General features: G+C 29.4%; 4 protein-coding genes across 6 annotated transcripts; 2 read left to right on the top strand and 2 right to left on the bottom strand.

The window, feature by feature from the left end:
- The first annotated feature begins 243 nt into the window (after positions 1–243).
- Positions 244–4084, top strand: LOC122501374 (tyrosine-protein kinase transmembrane receptor Ror). The gene is made up of 10 exons (XM_043610771.1): positions 244–469; positions 665–821; positions 931–1055; positions 1133–1545; positions 1618–1854; positions 1938–2068; positions 2134–2335; positions 2418–2753; positions 2832–3100; positions 3254–4084. The coding sequence occupies exons 1-10, from the start codon at positions 381–383 to the stop codon at positions 3437–3439; spliced, it is 2145 nt and encodes a 714-aa protein (XP_043466706.1). The 5' UTR covers positions 244–380; the 3' UTR covers positions 3440–4084.
- A 1551-nt stretch (positions 4085–5635) lies between these two features.
- Positions 5636–12475, bottom strand: LOC122501319 (serine/arginine repetitive matrix protein 2-like). 3 transcript variants are annotated; one of them, XM_043610681.1, is made up of 8 exons: positions 12246–12454; positions 11621–11902; positions 10773–11312; positions 10225–10447; positions 9601–10140; positions 7211–7265; positions 7102–7131; positions 5636–7000 (listed from the first exon to the last, which is right to left on the bottom strand). In XM_043610681.1, the coding sequence occupies exons 2-8, from the start codon at positions 11899–11901 to the stop codon at positions 6081–6083; spliced, it is 2589 nt and encodes an 862-aa protein (XP_043466616.1). In that variant the 5' UTR covers position 11902; positions 12246–12454; the 3' UTR covers positions 5636–6080. The 3 variants fall into 3 exon arrangements, with proteins under 3 accessions (XP_043466616.1, XP_043466615.1, XP_043466614.1); XM_043610680.1 differs by having other exon boundaries at positions 9601–10447; positions 12328–12475; XM_043610679.1 differs by having other exon boundaries at positions 9601–10447.
- Positions 12476–12714: 239 nt separating this feature from the next.
- On the top strand, positions 12715–15680 carry LOC122501321 (protein claret segregational). Its single transcript, XM_043610683.1, has 5 exons — positions 12715–12962; positions 13387–14393; positions 14475–14769; positions 14851–15125; positions 15201–15680. The coding sequence occupies exons 2-5, from the start codon at positions 13387–13389 to the stop codon at positions 15619–15621; spliced, it is 1998 nt and encodes a 665-aa protein (XP_043466618.1). The 5' UTR covers positions 12715–12962; the 3' UTR covers positions 15622–15680.
- A 144-nt stretch (positions 15681–15824) lies between these two features.
- On the bottom strand, positions 15825–19999 carry LOC122501320 (exocyst complex component 1). The gene is made up of 11 exons (XM_043610682.1): positions 19445–19999; positions 19158–19312; positions 18844–19071; positions 18530–18766; positions 18210–18447; positions 17945–18153; positions 17620–17810; positions 17147–17514; positions 16669–16814; positions 16390–16584; positions 15825–16026 (listed from the first exon to the last, which is right to left on the bottom strand). Exons 1-11 carry the CDS (start codon positions 19899–19901, stop codon positions 15874–15876), a joined length of 2577 nt encoding a protein of 858 aa, XP_043466617.1. The 5' UTR covers positions 19902–19999; the 3' UTR covers positions 15825–15873.
- Positions 20000–20325: the final 326 nt, after the last annotated feature.

The raw sequence follows: 20325 nt of genomic DNA, 5'->3' as shown, positions 1-20325 counted from the left end.
TTCTCATGTGAGTAGAAAAGGATAATGCTATCTGTCTATCTTGCTCACTCTCACATGAATTTTAATCTGATCCAGCAGAGGTGTAACCGCACCTTAATGGAACAGTTTCGATCAATCGGATGACTGTATTTTTTCAACACTTTTTCTGATTGGTCAAATCTATTAAGGTGCAAGCCCATGTGGGACCTTTAGTGTGGACAGACTTTAATTTAAAGCGTTCCGTACAACCGGTCCGCAGTAGCAGTTTACCGTTGATTGTGGAATGAGCATAATCATTAATCGTGCCATGAATTACTAAATGCTTGCATGCTTTTCATTTATATTCTGTATAATAACAATTATTGTTATTAAACATTTTGATAAATGTCTATTCATTAAATATGTTACTCAAATTATGTTTTATGTTTTTACAAACTGTGCATATTTACGTACAAGCTCTTGATAGCTCTACTGATTTCATAAAAATAAGGTAGAACAATAATATTTATATTTGATTAATTATGTTTCTGTAATTCACAATTTTTTTACAATTTAAATTAGAAAATTTGATTGTTAAATTATTATTAAATTCTATTCAACATACAATAAGTAATCAATTTTAATATCAAGATGATAACACTAGGTAAATTAACAAAATATTCTAATTGGCTTTTTTTCAAAACAGGACTAAAAATAACAGGAATTTAAAATCGGTTAACGATTTTAATACTTCGAATCATTCTGCACTTAAGGATCAAAGTAATTTAAATGAAATATTAAATATTTCAAATAATTTAGGTACAAGTACAAAAGCAAGAAATAATTGGGAGGGAAAGTGTGAGGTAATATTAAAATTAGAATGTTTGAAAATAATTGTAAATGAAATCAAGTATAAATCATAGATTATTAAATATAGATGTAGGATGAATAATTTTAATTAACTTTTTACAGGTATATAGAGGGAAAATATGTTTAGAATTTGTTAAAAATAATCTTGTTTTTATTCCTGATTCCGTGACCCAAGACACTTTGGAAAATAAACTTGAACAAGCTTTCAGCGTTATTAAATTTTCAAAGTGAGTTTCTTTTAATGTTTTCTCAAATGCAAAACATTTGTCTTTATTTTGATGAAATAAAAATATTTTTTTTACAGTGAAGTTTCAACTAATTGTGAAGGATATGCGAAACCATCTCTGTGTTATTCTGTATTTCCCATTTGTCGTGATCAGATGATTGATAATAAATATAAAAAGTTGCCATTTAGTCAGAGGTTAAGAGACAAATCTAAAGAAATAAATTATATTGAAGAATTGACAGAAAGTCATGATAGTGACAATTTCAATTTTCAAAACAATTTGAATAATCGAGTGCGTAGAATTTGTAGAGAAGAATGTGAAATGTTGGAGAATGAACTTTGTCGTAAGGAATATGCAATTGCAAAACGTCACCCACAAATTGGACAACAAGTTCCTTTAGTAGAATGCTCAGATTTACCTCTAAATGGCACGGAAGAAGCTGTTGATTGTTTATCTTTAGGTATTTCATCGGAAATTCAGATTCATAAGGGTATGTAAACATTAATATTGTTATTATTATTGTCTTGATAAAGTCTTGAATTAAATATGTATTGAATTTCAGAAGACAATTGTTATTGGGGAACAGGTCAATCGTATCGAGGTATTGTTCAAAGAAGCATTTCAGGTCGTATGTGTCTTACGTGGTCACATCAGTTCAATCTTCAAATATCTGATTATTTGGAACTCGCTGGAAGTCATTCTTATTGTAGAAATCCAGGTGGAAAGGAATTACATCCATGGTGTTACGTTGATGTGAATAAACGTACACATGTTGAATTTTGTGAAATTCCAAAATGCAGTGAGTTGACATTTTTAATAGTAGATTCATTAGATCGAATAATTAATTAATTAATCAATAATTAATGCAAAACTAAATTTTAGGTGAAAATTTTTGGACCTATACAGCTGTTGGATTCATACTAATTGGAGGATTTGTATTAATAGCTTTTTACATTTATTGTTTAAAATTTAAAAAATCAAGGAGACCGAGAGATAATTTACCATCAAGCAAGGTATGAAATGAAGAAAAAGATCCCTCAACCGAAGAAAATACCTAATAAAAAATTTAATATTTCAGATGTTAACTAATGTCCACTGTGATAGAAACATTTATAATCAAAATACAACTCAAATAATAGAAATGAATTCTCTTTTGCCAAAGAGAGAAAATACTGCTGGGACACTTGGGAGTAAAAATGTCAAGACTTCCACTAATTCAGTACCACAATTTTCCATTACTAATGTTGTATTTTTACAAGAATTGGGAGAAGGCGCATTTGGTAATTCGATTATTGCCAATATTATGGTTTTATACATAATCATGTTTTCGATTATTTTTTCATGGTAACATTATTTTTTTAGGAAAAGTTTACAAGGGAAAATTACAGACTAAACAGTCAGCAGATCCTATTTACGTGGCAGTGAAAACTTTGAAAGTAGACGCAAGTTCAAAAACTCAAAATGATTTTAAAAGAGAAGTGGATCTCATGATAGATCTGAGACATCCAAATATTATTTGTTTATTGGGTGTGGTTTTAAAAGGAGATCCTATGTGTATGCTCTTTGAATACATGACACAGGGAGATTTACACGAATTTCTCATCAGTCAGTCGCCAAAGTCTGATACTTATGTTAATGACAATAAAAATGTTTTTAAACAATCCGAGTTTTTGCAAGTTGCTGTTCAAATTGCCGCAGGTAAACAGTATGAAGTTATAAACGATTGAAAACTTTATAAAAGTATTCGATTATTTTTTAACATTTAAATATTTTCAGGCATGGAATATCTTGCCAATAATCACTACGTGCATCGTGATCTGGCAGCTAGAAATTGTCTCGTTGGTGATAATTTGACAGTGAAAATTTCTGACTTTGGTTTATCGCGAGATATATACAGTAGTGATTACTACAGAGTGCAATCGAAGAGTTTACTTCCTGTTCGATGGATGCCGCCGGAATCAATTCTTTATGGAAAATTTACAACAGAATCTGATGTGTGGAGTTTTGGAGTTGTTCTGTGGGAAATTTACAGTTACGGTTTACAGGTATTATATTTTCCCAAGAGAAGCTTTATTTTTAATTCAATTTAATTAAATGCAGTGACTTAATAATTTTTTGATATTTATTAAATAATATATACAAATACCTATAGTTACAAAAATAATGTGATAAATGAAAAATGTCATTGTCTATTTTAGCCTTATTATGGTTATAATAATCAAGAAGTAATCGATATGATACGTTCACGCCAGTTACTACCATGTCCTGAAGATTGTCCTACAGTGATATACAGTCTCATGCTTGAATGTTGGTCCACTAATCGTAGACCGCAATTTTCTGAGATTCATCAGCGGCTGCACAATTTGTCAAGTAAACTTTGTTAAAAATGTTCTTTTTTACATTTTCTTTTTCAAGAGAAAGAAACATTTTTGTAATTTCTACTGTTTTAAGGAGAAAAAAAATTAATTTCTAGTCATATTCGTAATTAAATACGGTCTTTAATTTATTTATTCTGGGTAACTATTGTTATCTATCGAAATTGAGAATTTTGTTAGAAAAATTTAGTAATAACAACTTGTAAAATGTTGTGTATAGCAATTTTATATTTACATTTAAATTTTTTACACCAGTAATAAGTAAGAAATTCGCAGATGTATATATTATACGATACTTGGTACATGACATCTTAATGAATAGAATATTGTCTAACAATAAGATTTGTGTACGTTTATATAAGAATTTTTTGTATTCCAAAGAATTTTATAATTTTAAACTTGATTTGTAACTTTTTACAATACATTTTTATAAAGTCTGAAATAAGTCCATTTTTTTCGAGCACACACCTATTACTTTCAGCGTTTTCTATTAGATCAACAGTAATGTTCTTGCCCGTGAGGTATGCGTGGAAAATTATTTTATTTTGTTGGGCGATTATAATATTTATAGTAGGCGATAAAAAATATTGAGTTTTTAATATCTAATATGAACAGGGTTGCCACAGGTCAGGGAAAAGTCAGGAAAAGTAGAATTGGTCAGGAAAATCAAGGAAAAGTCTGGGAGTTTTATTAAAAGTACTGTAAAATAGTAAATTTTAAGAATTTATAAGAAAATTTGTAATTTTGGTGTCTTGTTTGTTTGCCTCATAAACTGTGAAATTGCCAAGAATTCCAATACATAACCTTACATTTTTCTACTTCTGACAATAATTTCTTTTTAAATAACTTAATTCTCGAAGAACTATCATAAAATTATTACTTAGAAATTATTTAACGAATAATTTTATTTAAAAATTTCAAAAGAGTTGCGTTTCCCAATCTTCATAAATATATGAACTTCAAAGGTTTTAATTTGAAATTTAGAAAACTTCAATGTTTAAATATTTAAAATTTTTAAATAGGATTTTTAAGAACAACTGATTACAGAACTTCAATTATTTAGTTAATAAAATTTTCATACAATTCAATTATTTTCAATACAATTCTTCTTGAGAATTCAATTATTACGTAAAAAATAAAATTCTTCGAAGCAATTCAATTATTTAAGAAATTTTAATATAATTCTTCCCAAGAATTCAATTCTTTTCAAAAATAAAATTTTCCCAGGAATTAAATTATTTAAAAAAAATTTAATAAAATTTTTTTTTCTTCGTTAGATTTCAATTATTTTCAATTTTTTCATGAAATTTCTCGATGGAATTTAATTATTTTCAAAAAATTTTCAAAACTTCTGAGAAATTCAATTATTTGAAAAAAAATTTGAATAAAATTCTTCACAAGAATATTACTTATTTTCATAAATAATAATATTTTTCTCTGGAATTTAATTCTTTAAGAAAAGGTTTTAATAAAATTTGTTGTAAGAATTCAATTATATTCATAAATAACAAAAATTATCGCAGAATTCAAATTATTTTTTATACAATTTTAAATAAACTGATAGAAAATTGCATTTATTCTTAAAATTACTTTTCAAATTCACCGAAAGAATTCAATTACAACCTACTTTTAAAATTTTTGATAAAATTCTTTATAAAAATTCAATTTTAAGAAATATACAATTATTTAATAAATTATTTATCTTTCTATTTAAATAATTGAATTCTCGAAAAATTTTCTAATAATAATTGATTAAAAATTAATTTTAGTTAGAATTTTAAATTACAATTGAATATTAAAAGTATAATAGTTTGAATTTTTAGAAATAATTGAATTTTGAAAAGAGTTAAAAATTAAAATCGTTGAAAATTTAAATTTATAAATACAATATTCTTATGATATAAAAAAATGATTTTATCACTCTGCCGTCTTAAATTAATTATAAAACATGAAGAAATCGATTGCTTTTAGTCGAAGACTCGGAGTGATCGATTTCTTCGTTTTATAATAAATATTCTCATACGTTATTGAATTTAAGTTTTGAATATTCTTCAGGGCCAGGAAAAAAGTCTAAATTTTGTCTGGAAATCAGGCAAAAGCAAAATTAAATTTTTGTGGCAACCCTGATGAAGAATTTTTCTGTAATAGCTGAAAAATGATAAATCATTGAGTACAATAAATGTAAATAAATTTTACATTAAAACATACTTTAACGATTGTTGAAAATTTATTATTTATACTTGTTAATATACACATAAAGAATTGTATATAATTGTTTTTCTCTCTTCCATGTACATGCAGTATAATATTTCTTAAATAATAATAGTGACACTTTTTTCTATTATACTGTTAATAATACAAAATCAAGAGGAACTTACATGAAAGATTAAGAAATATAAAGAGAAGAAAAAAAAATGTGAAAACGTTATAACTTTCCGCCTATACACATGATAAGAAGTTGTAAAATCATTGCTTTAAATTATTATGCAGAAAGTTGTACTCTCTCAACAAGAGTTTACAAAAGTGTTTATTATCCGATATAATAAGTTTTTCAAGACTTAAGCTCAACATATTGTAGCTTTGGTGATTAAATTTAGTTACTAACTAAAGACTTAAAAAAAGGGGAAAAAAATATTTTTTGCCGATCTCTTTACCAATATTTACCGCGAAAATTTCCTCTGGCAGGTGGTCGTCCTCCTAACGGTATTTCGCGTGGTGCACGTGATTTGAAGAAAAGCGCTGCTTTACTCGATCCAATGGACTCCCTCGAGAAATTTTCATGCTCCAAGTCTAAATCTTCGGGTGGATCATCCATGGCCATGGGACTGGCGCCTCGAATTTCGTCAGACATCTCTTCGCGAAAGTTTCCTCTCTCTTCTCGATAATTAATTCTCTCGTCAAAATTACGATTCATTGTATGAGCATAATTTCCAGGCCTCGTGAAATTATCTCTAGTGGGCAATTCTGAATTAAAATTCCGGGAATGTTCAACAGATTGACTTATATTTGAGCTCAAACTAGAACTCGGACCTAAATTGTGCTCGTTTAATGATTGAAATGGTCGTTCAGGGGAAATGGCACGTCCCCAAGGAGTTCGCTTTTGAGAGCTGCTCAAGCTCCATCGTAAATCCTCGGAGTCTCTCATTTTACTGGAGTAATCGTATGTCTCTCGCATGCTCCAATCCAAGCGGTCAGTGAGTGGCCTTTTCTCCGGCTGAGAAAACGGTTGATGAATGTCACTGGAATAGACTTGAATTCCAATGTGGGCGACGCTCACACTTGCCTGGACACCCATTGACGCTGTTTCCACTTGTTCCGTTTGGCAGATTTTCTGATGCATTTGAACAGACGACTTTGATGAAGGCAGAGACTCCTCCAAATCTTCCCAGTCAATTTTATTTTTACCCTTGCGAAGGAGAATGGAATTCGAAGCTTCTTCGGCAGTTTCATTTGCAGTGGATTCTTTGCTCGGGTCGAAGAAGAACCTGCCCTTCATCTTCAAGCGTGGATCTTCTGATGGCAAATCTCGTAAAGCGTATTCACAATGGCGGAGAATTTCAGGTCGGAATCCTATTTCATTGAAAATGGTAATGAATTCATATTAATTATTAACAAAATGTTTCAATTTCATTAGTTTAATACTATAGCTTATTGAAATTCAATCAACTCACCTGGATATAAAACTGAAGAATTTTTCGAATCTAAGGGAAAAAAAATAATTATTCATTGCTTCGAGTAGTGAATAATAATAATAATTGTTTGAATTATGTTATTTCGAACCTTTTGTAGATACTGATGCTTCCAAGAGACTAGATAAGCTGGTCTTTTCAAATCGCTGAAAAATTAAACAGTTTATTATGAAAACTAATCAATCAAGTTGTTTCAAGTATATGACAATTAAAATAATCGAATGTTGACAAGTTTAAAATAAATAGTTAAAAATAAATTCAACTACATAATTTTGTGGAATATGCGATCAGGGTTGCCACGCTTTTGCCCATTTCAAATTCCCTGACTTTTCCAGATTAAAAAACGAAATTTTTCCATGTTTTTAAAACTAAATTTATATTTCACTTCAATTCAATTATTGTTTTCCAGAATTTTAAACTAAAATTCATCTTTAAATTAATTATTCATTCATTTTTAATAATTTTTCAAAACTTTCTTTGAAAATTTCCAAATTCTTTTGTTTACAATTCAATTTTACGAAATTTTTTCCATTATTTGAAAATTCTTCAATTATATAATATTAGAAAATAAAAACTTTAAATAATTTCAAAAATGTTCCATTAAACTTTTTTAAAAATATTAAATCTACACAATTTTTTTAGTAAAAAGTATGAAAAATTCAAACATTCAAAACAAAAAATCAGTCACTAATTCAAATCAGAAAACATTTTTACTAATTCAAATTTAAAGATTTTAATATTTAATTATTATCTAAAATTTTAACTTAAATTCATATTTAAATCAATATTTATTACAAAATTCTACGATTATTTAAATACAAAAATAAATAATTTATTAAATAATTGAATATTTCTTAAAATTGAATTTTTATGAAGAATTATATGAAAATTTTTTTAAATAATTGAATTTATTCTTTCGGCGAATTTAAAAAGTAATTTTAGGAATAAATGCAATTTTCTATCAGTTTGTTTAAAATTGTATAAAAAATAATTTTAATTAAGCCATAAGTTTTGTTATATTTATGAAAATAATTGAATTCTTGCAACAAATATTATTAACATTTTTTTTAAAGAATTAAATTCCGGAGAAAGATATTATTATTTATGAAAATAATAATTTTCTTGTGAAGAATTTTATTCAAATTGTTTTAAATAATTGATTTTCTCAGAATTTTATAAAATATTTTTTTAAATAATTAAATTCCTGTGACAAATTTTATTTTAGAGAAGAATTGAATTCTTGGGAAGAATTTTATTAAAGTTTCTTAAATAATTGAATTGCTTCGAAGAATTTTATTTTTTACCGAAATATTTGAATTGTTTCAAAGATTTTTACAAACATTTTTGACAATAATTATAATTATTCTAAAATTTCATATTTTCGAGAAATTAGATTAAAATTGTATTAAAAATAATTAAAACTCTGAAAAAAAATTTGATTGAATTGAGGAAAGTTTTTGAAAATAATTTAAATTTTACCATGAATTTCATTAAAATTTTTGAAAATAATTGAATTTTGGAAAAAAATTTTATTATTTATAAAGATAATTGAAATTTTGACGATCATTTTTTTTTTAAACTTTTGACCATAATTGAATTTCTGCGAAGAATTTTATTACTTTTGAAAATAATTGAATTCTTGAGGCGAATTTTAATATTATTTCTTTTTAAATAATTGAATTCCTTTGTGAAATATTTTAGATATTGAAAATAATTGAATTTTGATAAATATAATTGAAATTAATTAAATTTCTACAAAGAAATTTTTTAAATTATTTTTTTAAAAAATTGAATTGTTAAAAACATTTTCATTAAAATTTTTGAAAATATTTAATTCAATTCTCCCAAGAAATTTAATTAAAATGAATTGAATTTTGATAAATTATTAAAATTAATAAATTTTCTACGAAGAATTTTATTAAAATTATTTTTAAAAAAAGTTGAACTATTAAAATGTTTTTCATTAACATTTTTTTAAAAATAATTGAATTTCATTGATGAATTTTAATAAAATTTCAAAGAATAATTACATTTTTCGAGAAATTCCATGAAAATTGTATTAAAAATAATGGAAATTCTGCGATGAGTTGTATTATTTATGCAAATAATTAAATTTCTGAAAATAATTTTATTATTTATGAAAATAATTGAATCCCTGTAAAAAATTTGATTCTTTATGAAAATAATTGAATTATTGCGAAGAAATTTATAAAGAATTTTGTAAAATTTCAAATTAAAACCTTTTGAAGTTTATTTATTTATTTACGAAAATTATAAACGCAATTCTTTTAAAATTGAATTAATTTTGAAATATTGAAGTAAAATTAGATTTCAAGAATAAATACACTAACTTTAGACAACAATTTTACAGAATTTCAATAAAAATTCTGACTTTTTCAGGTTTTTCAGGATTCCAGGTTGCGTGGCAATCCTGAGTCGATTATAAAATAAAGTTAAAAATGTAAATATCAAGATAATTACTTTGGATTTTGAAATAACAGGTGGTTCTGGCGTTTTCAAACGTTCATCCTGCGTCATCTCGTGAATGTTATAAGGTGAGGATGGTCTGCAATCGTGATAAGTTGTCTGCTGTGAAGAATTATGTGAAGAATTAATAGGATTCTTATTAGTCTCCAAAAGATTTTGATTTGATGAAATTTGCGACATAGGCTGCCGCAGTGAATTGTAAACAGAAGGTGGTTCCGAAATCCCTGGAGCAGGAACGGGTTGCGGTGAAGGAACTGGTAGAGGCAGACCCGGGGGACCCAAAATGAGTTGTCCAGGCGGTGGTGGTCCGTGTGGAACAGGCGGTCCGAATGGTGGTGCGAAGTCAGGCGGTGGACGCAAATGCACTGGCATGGGCGGCTCAAAGTTGATGATCGGTCCAGGCGGTAGTAAATCGAAGTTCATGAATGGCGCTGATCGAGTGAGAGGCGCTCCCCCCGGCATTCCAGGTGGCGCGTTTATTCCCGGTGGTCCGATTGCGCTTGGCATTGACGAAGGCCCAGCAATTACTGGCCCCTGTGGTGTGAAATTTGGGTTTGGCAACAAAGGTAGTCTCGACTGAGAAGAATCAATGTGAAAAGATGAAGATGACACATTTACCGGTCCCGAATATCTGTTTAGAGTGGATGCGACTTCCATTTCGTTTCTCAATTGCCTTGCAATTTCATTGATGAATGGCGAGCGTTTTCTGCGTCGGTCCGGAGATCTGCTGCGACTGTGACTTCGACGTCGCGGTGATCGACTGTATCTTTTGCGACGTTCAATGCTGGAACTTCGATGACGATCACGAGATCGGCTCCTTCGATTCGACATCTTGAATTCACTAATAACATAGTTTCTCACTAAGATTTACTCTAATTGTTGCAAATATTTACAAGAAACCAGTGACTTATTCAGATTTACTCCGTAGACATACAATTGAACTGTTTGATTAATAACATTTAAATTATTAACAACGTGGTGTGTTTATTAAAAAATAGTAGAATGAAACACAATTACAACTTGTTTTAATCTATTTATCATAAACAAAAGTACACTGATTACCTAACTAAATATTGAATTTTTGGTTAGAAAAAAATGTGCACACAAAGTAATGAATGTGAAATAATTAATATTAATTAATATCAAGTGTATTTATTTTATCTTACCGATCGCGTTGTTCCAATCGTCGTTTCTGCCGTTCGATGCTCCACTTTCTTTCTGTGCTGTTCCGACGATCCCAACTTGGCTTTCTACGTCTATCAGGACTTCGGCGACGCTCCGGACTAAGAATGAGTGGACTTCTACGATGCTGTGAAATTCTTCTTCTCTCCGGGCTCAATAGATAGGGACTTCTTCGAACGCGATATGGACTCACTCTTCTTCGTCTTGTAGGACTAATCTTGAACCGTTCCAAGCTCTTTCGACGTAGAATCGTTTCCTGGGTTTGCTTCTCAACTATACTCTCAATAGCATCTTCTTCCGTTCCCGGTGGGACCACTTCATCTGAATCTAAAATATGCTTTATCGCTCTTTCCTTCTCGGCCAGGAGCTTACTCTCAGAGTCTTTTTTCGCACGAATCTTGTCTCGTTCAATATCTTTATTGCTCTTCTGTGGATCACGACGAATTGGTTCTCGTTTCTTCTCTTCTTTTCTGAGTCTCTCTCTTTCTCGACTCTCCGCTCTTCTTTCAAGTCTACGTCGTTCCCTACAAGTACGCTTAAATTCATTCCTTTTCAAACGTTAATGTCTCAACTTTTTACATAAAAAAAATTAAAATTCATTAAATAAAAGAAAAAAATGAAATTACAAGCATTCAATATTGTAAATAAAAAGTTAATAATTTGTAAACATAATTAAAAGGGTTGCTACACTTTTTCTCTTTGTTTAATTGAAAAGAAACTATTTGTTCAATTAATAAGTAATACAAAAAATTGTGAATTGAAATTTAAAAAAGATTAAAATTCAGATCAAGTACTTAATATTAATAGAAATTTTCTACAAAGAAGCTGCTACCTAGATGTGAGTTTTTTTTCTCGTTCTCTAGGATGATTCCCTCGTTTTGTGTCATCATTTAAACGGTCTTCATCACCTTCCCAAGCATCAACCACGTCCATTTCGTTCATAAAATCCTCATCATTGACATCTTCATTTTCATCATCTTGATTATCTCCAAATTTACTGACAAGTAAATTGATTTTTTCGTTGTCCCGAGCACCTTTCATTTTAGATTTTTCACGATTTTCGCTGCTAGACTCCTCAACAACACTCACACCATTTTCCTCTTTGCCCTCCATTCTAATTGAAAAGTATATATCAAAATCTCCTTATTCAATTATTTTTGCCACAATAAACAAAGATACAAACTAATTCTTGAATTCTTAATATAATATTCTAATTGATTCTAATTATATGAACGTGAATACAAAAGTCATTTAGTACTGTTTAGTAAGAACCTTTAAACTCCATTTTAAAGCGATATTCATCACAATAGTACAATCAAGAATTAGCATATAATTATTTGGATATTTAAAAATAAACAAGAGATTTATTATTTTACAAAATATTGAAGTAGTATAATTAAGAATATAAATGGAAAAAATACCATCCGTGAATTTAAATTTATTGAAATGTTTTATACCTGTTTTCGTAAAAATGTTTTCAAAGATAATCTGAGTTTAAAGCAAAATTGGAAAATATGGTATAATAAATTAATATTTTACAGTCTTGTTATGGGAGCTCTTTCAGAAACTTCCGAATAATCTTTCTTCTTAAATCAAAACTTTAATTTTAATAACTTTAGAGACCATATTTCTGGTTTGGTTTGGTTAAGTTCTTTGCATTAAGTATAAAGGTGAGTTCAGAATACCTGAGTTGGTTTTGGCCTTTATGGTACGGTTACAGTTCGACTGCCTGCGCAATTAGAGTGAAAGAGATAGACAACGAAAAAGAAAATCTCTTGCGCGCAGACAGCCGAGGTGTGAACGCTCCATAAGGGTGCAATCCCCTCCATGAGAGAGACAAAGATGTAGGATATCTATTCTTCTTTTTCACTCTTATGCTCTCATGATTTCCGTTTTCATTGGTTGGCATCAGTGGTTACTACTGACGCTCAATTAATTCTTCATACTTTAAGTTCAAAAAAGTGGTCGTTATTTATCTCCTCTTGTACACTATCATTTGAGAGATGTGAAATAGTTTTGGTGTAACTTTGTTTTACATTTATATGTGCTTTAAATAATATAAAGTGTGTTTTCATTTAGATTGCGATAGATATCCAAAATTATTCTCGAACTTTTTATTCAGTGTTGTGACTACAGATAATTAATAACGTTTCCTTCCCTTCAAAACAATCAAGGTAAATGATTGCAATATTATAATTTGTTTGCTTTATACTGCTAATAGAGTGTTTTCAATCATTTTAATTAAATATTTGAATTATTAGTATTTGCCAAAACTGTAAATTATAATGATTTTGATATGACATTAAAACATACTAAATCAAATGTAAGTCCCTTGATTTATTTTGTTTTCGATTAAGAATGTATGTAGTTAGTTTTGTTCCATTATTCTTGAATGTTATTTAAAAATTAAAAATGTTACATTTGATTCACATAATTTTTAGTTAAGAGATTTTGTGTGTTAATTTTTTTATGTAAAGAAAATTTTACTAATACATATAAAATGTTATTTAATAATTTCTTATAAAAGATTAAATTATTTTAAATCTAAATTAGTAATTATAAAATAGTTGATAAATTGTTTCTTTAATTTTGAAATAGATGGAATCTCGTCTTCCACAGCCAAAGATAAATTTAGTAAAATCCAAAAGTACTTTATCGACAGCAGGAAGTTCACATCATTTGAAAGCAATAGCTTCGCAAAGTACATCGAATATAACGAGTGCAACGAGAATAGGAGACAATGTGAAAAATCCAACTAAAACGACAAACTTAAATGGCAAAAGTAGCACTGAGAATAATCCACCGAAAGAAGTAGGATTAATTCGTTCAAAAACAATGTCAACGATATTGAGACAAAGACCGACGCAGCCAAAAGCGCCTTTAAAAAGACTGGGAAATGCTATAAATGCAATTGAAGTGAAACGGCCAAATATTTCTCAACGATCAACTGTTAAACCACCAACGACATCAGTTGCTGCTGTAAATAATAAAGCACCAGGAAAATCAGTAACGAAACCACCGGCAAAGCCAGCGACCAAACCTCCAGCAAAATGGGATCTCAAAGGCAGATTAGCATATACTACAGACGAATTAACAGCACTTAAGAGTAAAAATAAAGAAATGTCCAGCAAATTTATTGAAATGGAGGAAGCTCTTCAGAATGTTCAAGAAAATGAAAATACCTTTAAAGTTAAAATTGAAGAATTGGAATGCTCCAATGCGAAGTTGAATCAAGAATTTCAAAAAGCAACAGTTGAACGAGAAGAGTATTACAATGAAGCTGAAAATTTAAAAAAAACACTTCAAGACTTGGAGACTTCTTACAAAATTGCCACTGAATCCTTAACCGAGTATAAGGAGAGGTGCAGTAAACAAGAAATAATTTTAAATGAACAAAAAATAAGGTTGGATAAATGTGAAGAGGAACTGAGAAGTGAAAGAACCAATAACACCAAATTGACTTCGACAAATGAAAATTTGCAAATATTAGTACACAATATGGATAAGGAACGAAGAATTCTCCACAATACTATGCAAGAAATGAAAGGCAACATTCGAGTATTTTGTCGAGTGAGGCCCACAATTCCCAAAGAAGCTTCTAAAGGGTACTAATAATGTCTTTGTTTATTTATTTTTATCATTGAATCAGTTGATTATATTGATTAATAATTTACATTCACTTGCAGATTATGTCATATTAATTATGTCGACGAATGCACCATAGAAGTTGGACGAGGAGAAGGTGGTGAGATTGGCTGTGGAGGTAAGATACGTCAATCTCGACAAGATTTTCAATTCGATAAAGTCTTTCCACCCAACTCAAATCAGTCAGATATATTTGAAGAATTGTCGCTTCTTGTTCAATCAGCGTTGGATGGATATAATGTCTGTGTTTTTGCCTATGGGCAAACAGGTTCGGGAAAAACATATACAATGGAGGGATATCCCGGAGAAAATAGTGAAGGAATGATACCAAGAACTGTAAGTTTTTTCTTTTTCATTTAATTTATAAATTTTTTATGTTTCTATGAATTATTTTTCTTTTTATTCGTCACTTTACAGGTGAGACACATTTTCCATGAAATGAAACAATTTGAATTGCTCGGTTGGGAATATAAGATCGAAGCAAGTTTTCTTGAAATTTACAATGAGCATATAGTTGATTTACTGGACTCTCAGCCAAAATTGCTTGAGATACGAATGGCTGACAGTAAAGGGAATGATTTGTATGTCAGCAATTTGCGAGTTGAGGAAATTCACAGCCCGGAAGAATTACACAATTGTCTGCTGATTGCTCAACAAAATCGTGCTGTTGCCGCTACACAAGCCAATGAGAGGTAAATAATTTAAATAATCATATGAAAATTCTCTTGTGCGGTATATTAAAAATGATTGATTTTTATTTTCTCCAGATCGTCACGTTCACACTCGGTTGCTCGAATTCGTTTAATTGGCAGACATACCCGAAAAGATGAGATGTCAATAGGTAACCTGAATTTGGTTGATTTGGCCGGCTCTGAACGATTGAAAGGAGAGGAAGCTGCGCGAACAACAGAGACGAAGAATATCAATAAATCTCTATCGAATCTTGGCAACGTAATTCTCGCGCTTTTGAAAAAGCAGGATCACATACCCTACAGAAATTCAAAGCTAACGCATCTTCTAATGCCATCTTTGGGAGGCAATTCCAAGACGCTTATGCTTCTTAACATTTCTCCTCTAGATGAATGTTACAACGAAACTCTCAATTCGTTGCGATTCGCCAGCAATGTAAATAACTGTAAAACTGGCACTGTCAGGAGAACCAAAATGTTAATTCAAAATTCCCAATAATTTCAATAATTTAATTTCTTTTCTACTGAGAATTATATTTTCCAAGTGCATAACGATTACTTTTTTATCTATTAATGATTTTTAGATTATATACGTATATAATTTTAGTAATCTACAATACTTTATTGAATAAGATGTATAATGCACGAAAAAAAGTAAAAATCTTTGTATGAGAATCAATTGACTTGTTACGAAATAATCAGTATCGTTCATTGCTCTTTATTCTGTTCGTTACTGTACATAATATTAATTTCAATGAGACTGTGCTATTTCTGAAAAAAAGTCTAATATATCTTGTACTGTAAATTCTAAAGTCACCATACTATCAGGGTAACATCGTTGAATCAATTCTTCAATATAAATGTATTGTGCTATAAATTCGCCTTGCATTTCTCGCCAAACGACCTAGAAAATCAATTTATTTCCTTAAAAATTGTTTTAAACTTTTGACATAAAGTCTAGAATAACGTAGTCTTTTCAAAAATTTAAGGACTAAAATTTAAAAATACCTATACAGACCCAAAATCAATTACAATTTTTAATTTAGCACGAACTTTGTGTACGTGCTAATTTTCTATGTATGATACCAGTGATAGTGATTTTATTTTTGTTTTTATAAAAATTAAAAAATAACGAATAAAAATATTTATAGTAAAAAAGAAATTTCTCAAATAGATTGCTTTTATTGCGATGCATTGCAATGCCTTGCGATGCTTTAAATAGTAGTAAATGAAAAAATTCGGAATCTTTTTATTGAAATTCTTTTACCTGAAGTAAGTTTTCCTCCTCACAAAGATGCTTCTCCACTTTTCGATAGAGATGCTCTAATCCTTTTTTCACTTCACGTGCCGGATATTCCTTTAATACTCGTTTCAATTCTTGTTTGCTAAATGCCATTTGGTAACTTATTTCCGATTCTTTAATTCCCGTACTTACTTTCGCCTGAACTCCTTCAAAGAAAAACTAAAAAGAAGTATGTAATTAGTACTAAAGTAATAATTAAATTAAATTGTTAATGTGTAATTCTAAATGTGTAGAGAATCTTACGTTCAGCTTTTCTAGAGGTCTGCCAAAATACTGAACAACATAAGCTCTAAGAGCTTCTTGATATTTTTGTTTCGCCTCTTTACGTTCGTGATCCAATACAGAAATTTTCAATTGTGACAGAAGATCATACATATGATGAAAGTTTTCTGTAATTATATAAATAAGCATGAAATATAAATAATGTACAACTTATTATTGAAAACAATTTGTGACGCGCTCCAAAGATACCTTAAGAAGCAAACGAATTATAGGTTAGGTTCGTGTTAGATTCATCTTGATTAAGAGTTTATTTTTAATTATTTGAATTTGAAACCAATTTCCATTGAATATTTTCGATATAATAAAGACTTTAAGATCAATAATTTTTAATTAATAATTGATTCTTTATCTGTATTTTAACTCAACAAATTAAAAACATAACCTCAAATTTTTTGCTTCACGTTTCTCCGGAGCCTGACACATTTAAAGATAAATATACCCATTTTTATAACTTCTTGCGGTGTTTTATGATGTTCGCCACTATGTACAATAATTGCCTCGAACATTGTACTTATTAGTTTTGTGTACCATTTTTCTAAATCTACTTTCCTATCAGAACTGCGGAAAATACCTTCTGCAATTCTAGCGAAAGAATTAAAATTTTCCACATAAGGCAATATGCCGCATTTATTTTTTCGCGTTACTTTAGTATCGCGAATAATTGACTGTTGTTGAGCTTGCATAAATTTGTCAAAGGCCCGCTTCACTTGAACGAGAGCTGAAGCAAAAGTCATTGAAAGAAACGATCCTGTATCTTGGGCTGACATCACATGCTGCGAGAGTCGAACCAAAACATACATGCACCAGCTGAAAATATTTACTTTAAGCAAATACTTGGAAAACTCAAAACTTACAATTTAAAAATTTTAACTTAAATTGTAAAATTTATAGTTAATTGAAAAGTTTACTTACAAGCTGTCTATTTTGTCTAAGAAGGAAATGAAATGGTTTAATTCGTTTTCAAGAGAAGGAAAAATGACAGCCATTGTAGCTCGAACTTCTTCATTGACTTGACGTTCTAATTTTTTACTAGTTGTCGACCCCACTGAACCAGGACTCATGGCCCCGTTGCCATAATTGTCGCTATCATTTACATCTGAAATCTAACAAGTGTTAAATTAAAATCAAAGAATCTATTCGAAACAAATGCTATTCAACTGACTCGTATATTGAATTTTTTCAATATACGAATAAATTATTCCTTTTTTTAAAATTTAATTTCAAGATCGAAAATTACTTTTGAAGGTCCTAGTAATTGAAGAAAAGAGACACAAAATGCTTGTTCTGCAAAGCAAACTGGTTGCAATTGGGATAAAACACTTTCTAAAATAGAATCCAGCAAAGCCCCGTCGCCTTGAGGTGTCCAATTATCACAGCTTAAAAGCGAAATTGGAGCAGCGTTTATCAAATCCTCTGCTTTTTGTTCTTTAGATTTTGAAGTATTTGCTGAAACAATAGACAATTAGTAACTGTCTTTTACTAGAAGCAGATATGTGCCTTACCGTGAGATCGTTTGATGATTAATCGACTCTTTGCTTCTTCGAAGAAAAATTTAAAATCCCTTTGATATAATTTACTCATCGTATCGGTGTAGACTTTTGTTAATTGATTAAAAGCCTTGTTATCTAAGACCCTGAGTAATTTCATTAATTCCGTATAAGGTTCTAATTCATGGTGCATTGCTTGATGAGTTGGAAGCGTTAATTCTACGGTGACTTGCATTTCTCCTATATCATTACCCTAATTTCAACATTACGTTTTTGATTCAATTCAATTTTGTATTCACATTAATTTTGGAGTTGAAAAAAAAAGAATTCCTTACCAAATGAATAAAAAGATTATTCAAGTGTCTAGCAACTATTTGAGAGAATTTAGCTTTCATTTTATCCAATCGTCTTTTTTGTTCAACAACGGCGCTTAATTTTTCAAGACCTGGCGGTAAAGGTGCAGATATTGCTTTCAATAGAGCAACACCGGCAAGTCGAAGATCCTCTCGATTTCCAGGTAGTTCGGCCTCATTTAGTGTTACCTGATGGTTCGCAGGAATTTTTAGTTGAGTCTAAAAAGAGATTGCCAATAAATAAAAAGATAAAGTTTTGCTTATACTTGAAATTGTTTGTTGAAAATAGATCATACAATTACTACATCAAGTTGATCAAGTAGTTCTCTGGCATTGAGATTAGCAGTGTGTATAGCTTGATTTTTTTGACCAACTCTTGCCATAGCTTCTCTAATTCTGCCCAATGCCTCATCATAAATACAAAGACGTTCTTCAACTAATGTCGCTTCAGAAATTGCTGCTTCTATTCCATTCATTAAAAGTGTCACTTGAGGCTCAGATGCAAGCACGGATTGTATGTTCTCCTATTGCATTATTCATTTCAATTTAATTCCAATTCAATAGAAAGAAATATCACCATGAAAAAAGAAAGGCCAAACATGAAATTTACCCCATCCAAGACAGAAAGATCCTTTGAAAGAGTTTCCATAAAATATTCAGCATTAGAAACTGCATAATCACAAGATTTCATTAATTTATCGAGATCTGTAGCTTCCTTTTCAGTAATAGGCTGATATTCCAATGACAGTGAAGATTCTAATAAACCTGTCAAACAGAAATAACATCCAACATTGAACATAAATTGATAAATAATTATTAATTTTTAGAAAAAACGAATTTTTTGATTCAATATTCATTTGAATACTGTCTCAATAAATTACTTTTCATGTTATTTACCTGCATTTAATTTTATACTCTTATCTAGACTTCCTTCTTTTATACACGAGCTATCAAGGAGCCATTCTTTGGGCAAATTTTTGAATTCCGCTCTCTGTGGAAGACTAAAGGAACACGTATATAAATTAATGACAAAACTATGCTTCTCTTGAGCAGTTATAATAGACCACTTGTAAATTTTATCAATATGTAATTCTAAATCCATGGAATTTTCCTCAATACCATCAACTGTTCTAATATCAGCCAAAGACCAAGATTGTTTCTTTTTAAAAACATTTTTGTCACTTTTTTTCACTAGGTGTAAAAAATAAGAGTCAGGAGTATCCATCACTGTAGTTAAACACAAAAAACTTGTTTTCTTTTTTTTATATTCTTTTCTAACGCTGCAAATGCTCAGTATTTTTTCATCATTAGGAGTAAAAATTTCTCTTTGTAATTTATGTCTAATTGCTGCCATTGTTTGTGTTTTATAAAAATTAGATATAATAACAATACAAAATGTACAACTTTTTTATATGCAGTATTGTTCTTCTTTTGACATTAAGGTTATGCTCACAATGGGTTCCTTTTTATTTTAAGGACTGTTCAGAATAGAGATTTTACTAACACAAATGTATGAATGAGAAAGAGAAGGACAACATAATATGGTATGACTATCCCTCTTGCACTCATCAAATTTATGCTTTCGGTTTTAAGGTGACCGCACAATATAATATATATAAAAAAATATTATATTATATATAAATATAATATAATTTCACAAATTTTAATATAATTCTTCGGAAGAATTCAATTATTTTCATAAATAATAAAATTCTTCATAAGAATTCAGTTATTTTTAAAAATAATAAAATTTTTTGCAAAAATTGAATTATTTTTTT

Source organism: Leptopilina heterotoma, unplaced genomic scaffold (genome assembly GCF_015476425.1).
Source record: "Leptopilina heterotoma isolate Lh14 unplaced genomic scaffold, ASM1547642v1 Lhet_209, whole genome shotgun sequence".
NCBI lineage: Eukaryota > Metazoa > Arthropoda > Insecta > Hymenoptera > Figitidae > Leptopilina > Leptopilina heterotoma.
The sequence above is the reverse complement of the archived record's forward strand: the minus strand, read 5'-3'. Positions and strand labels throughout refer to the sequence as shown.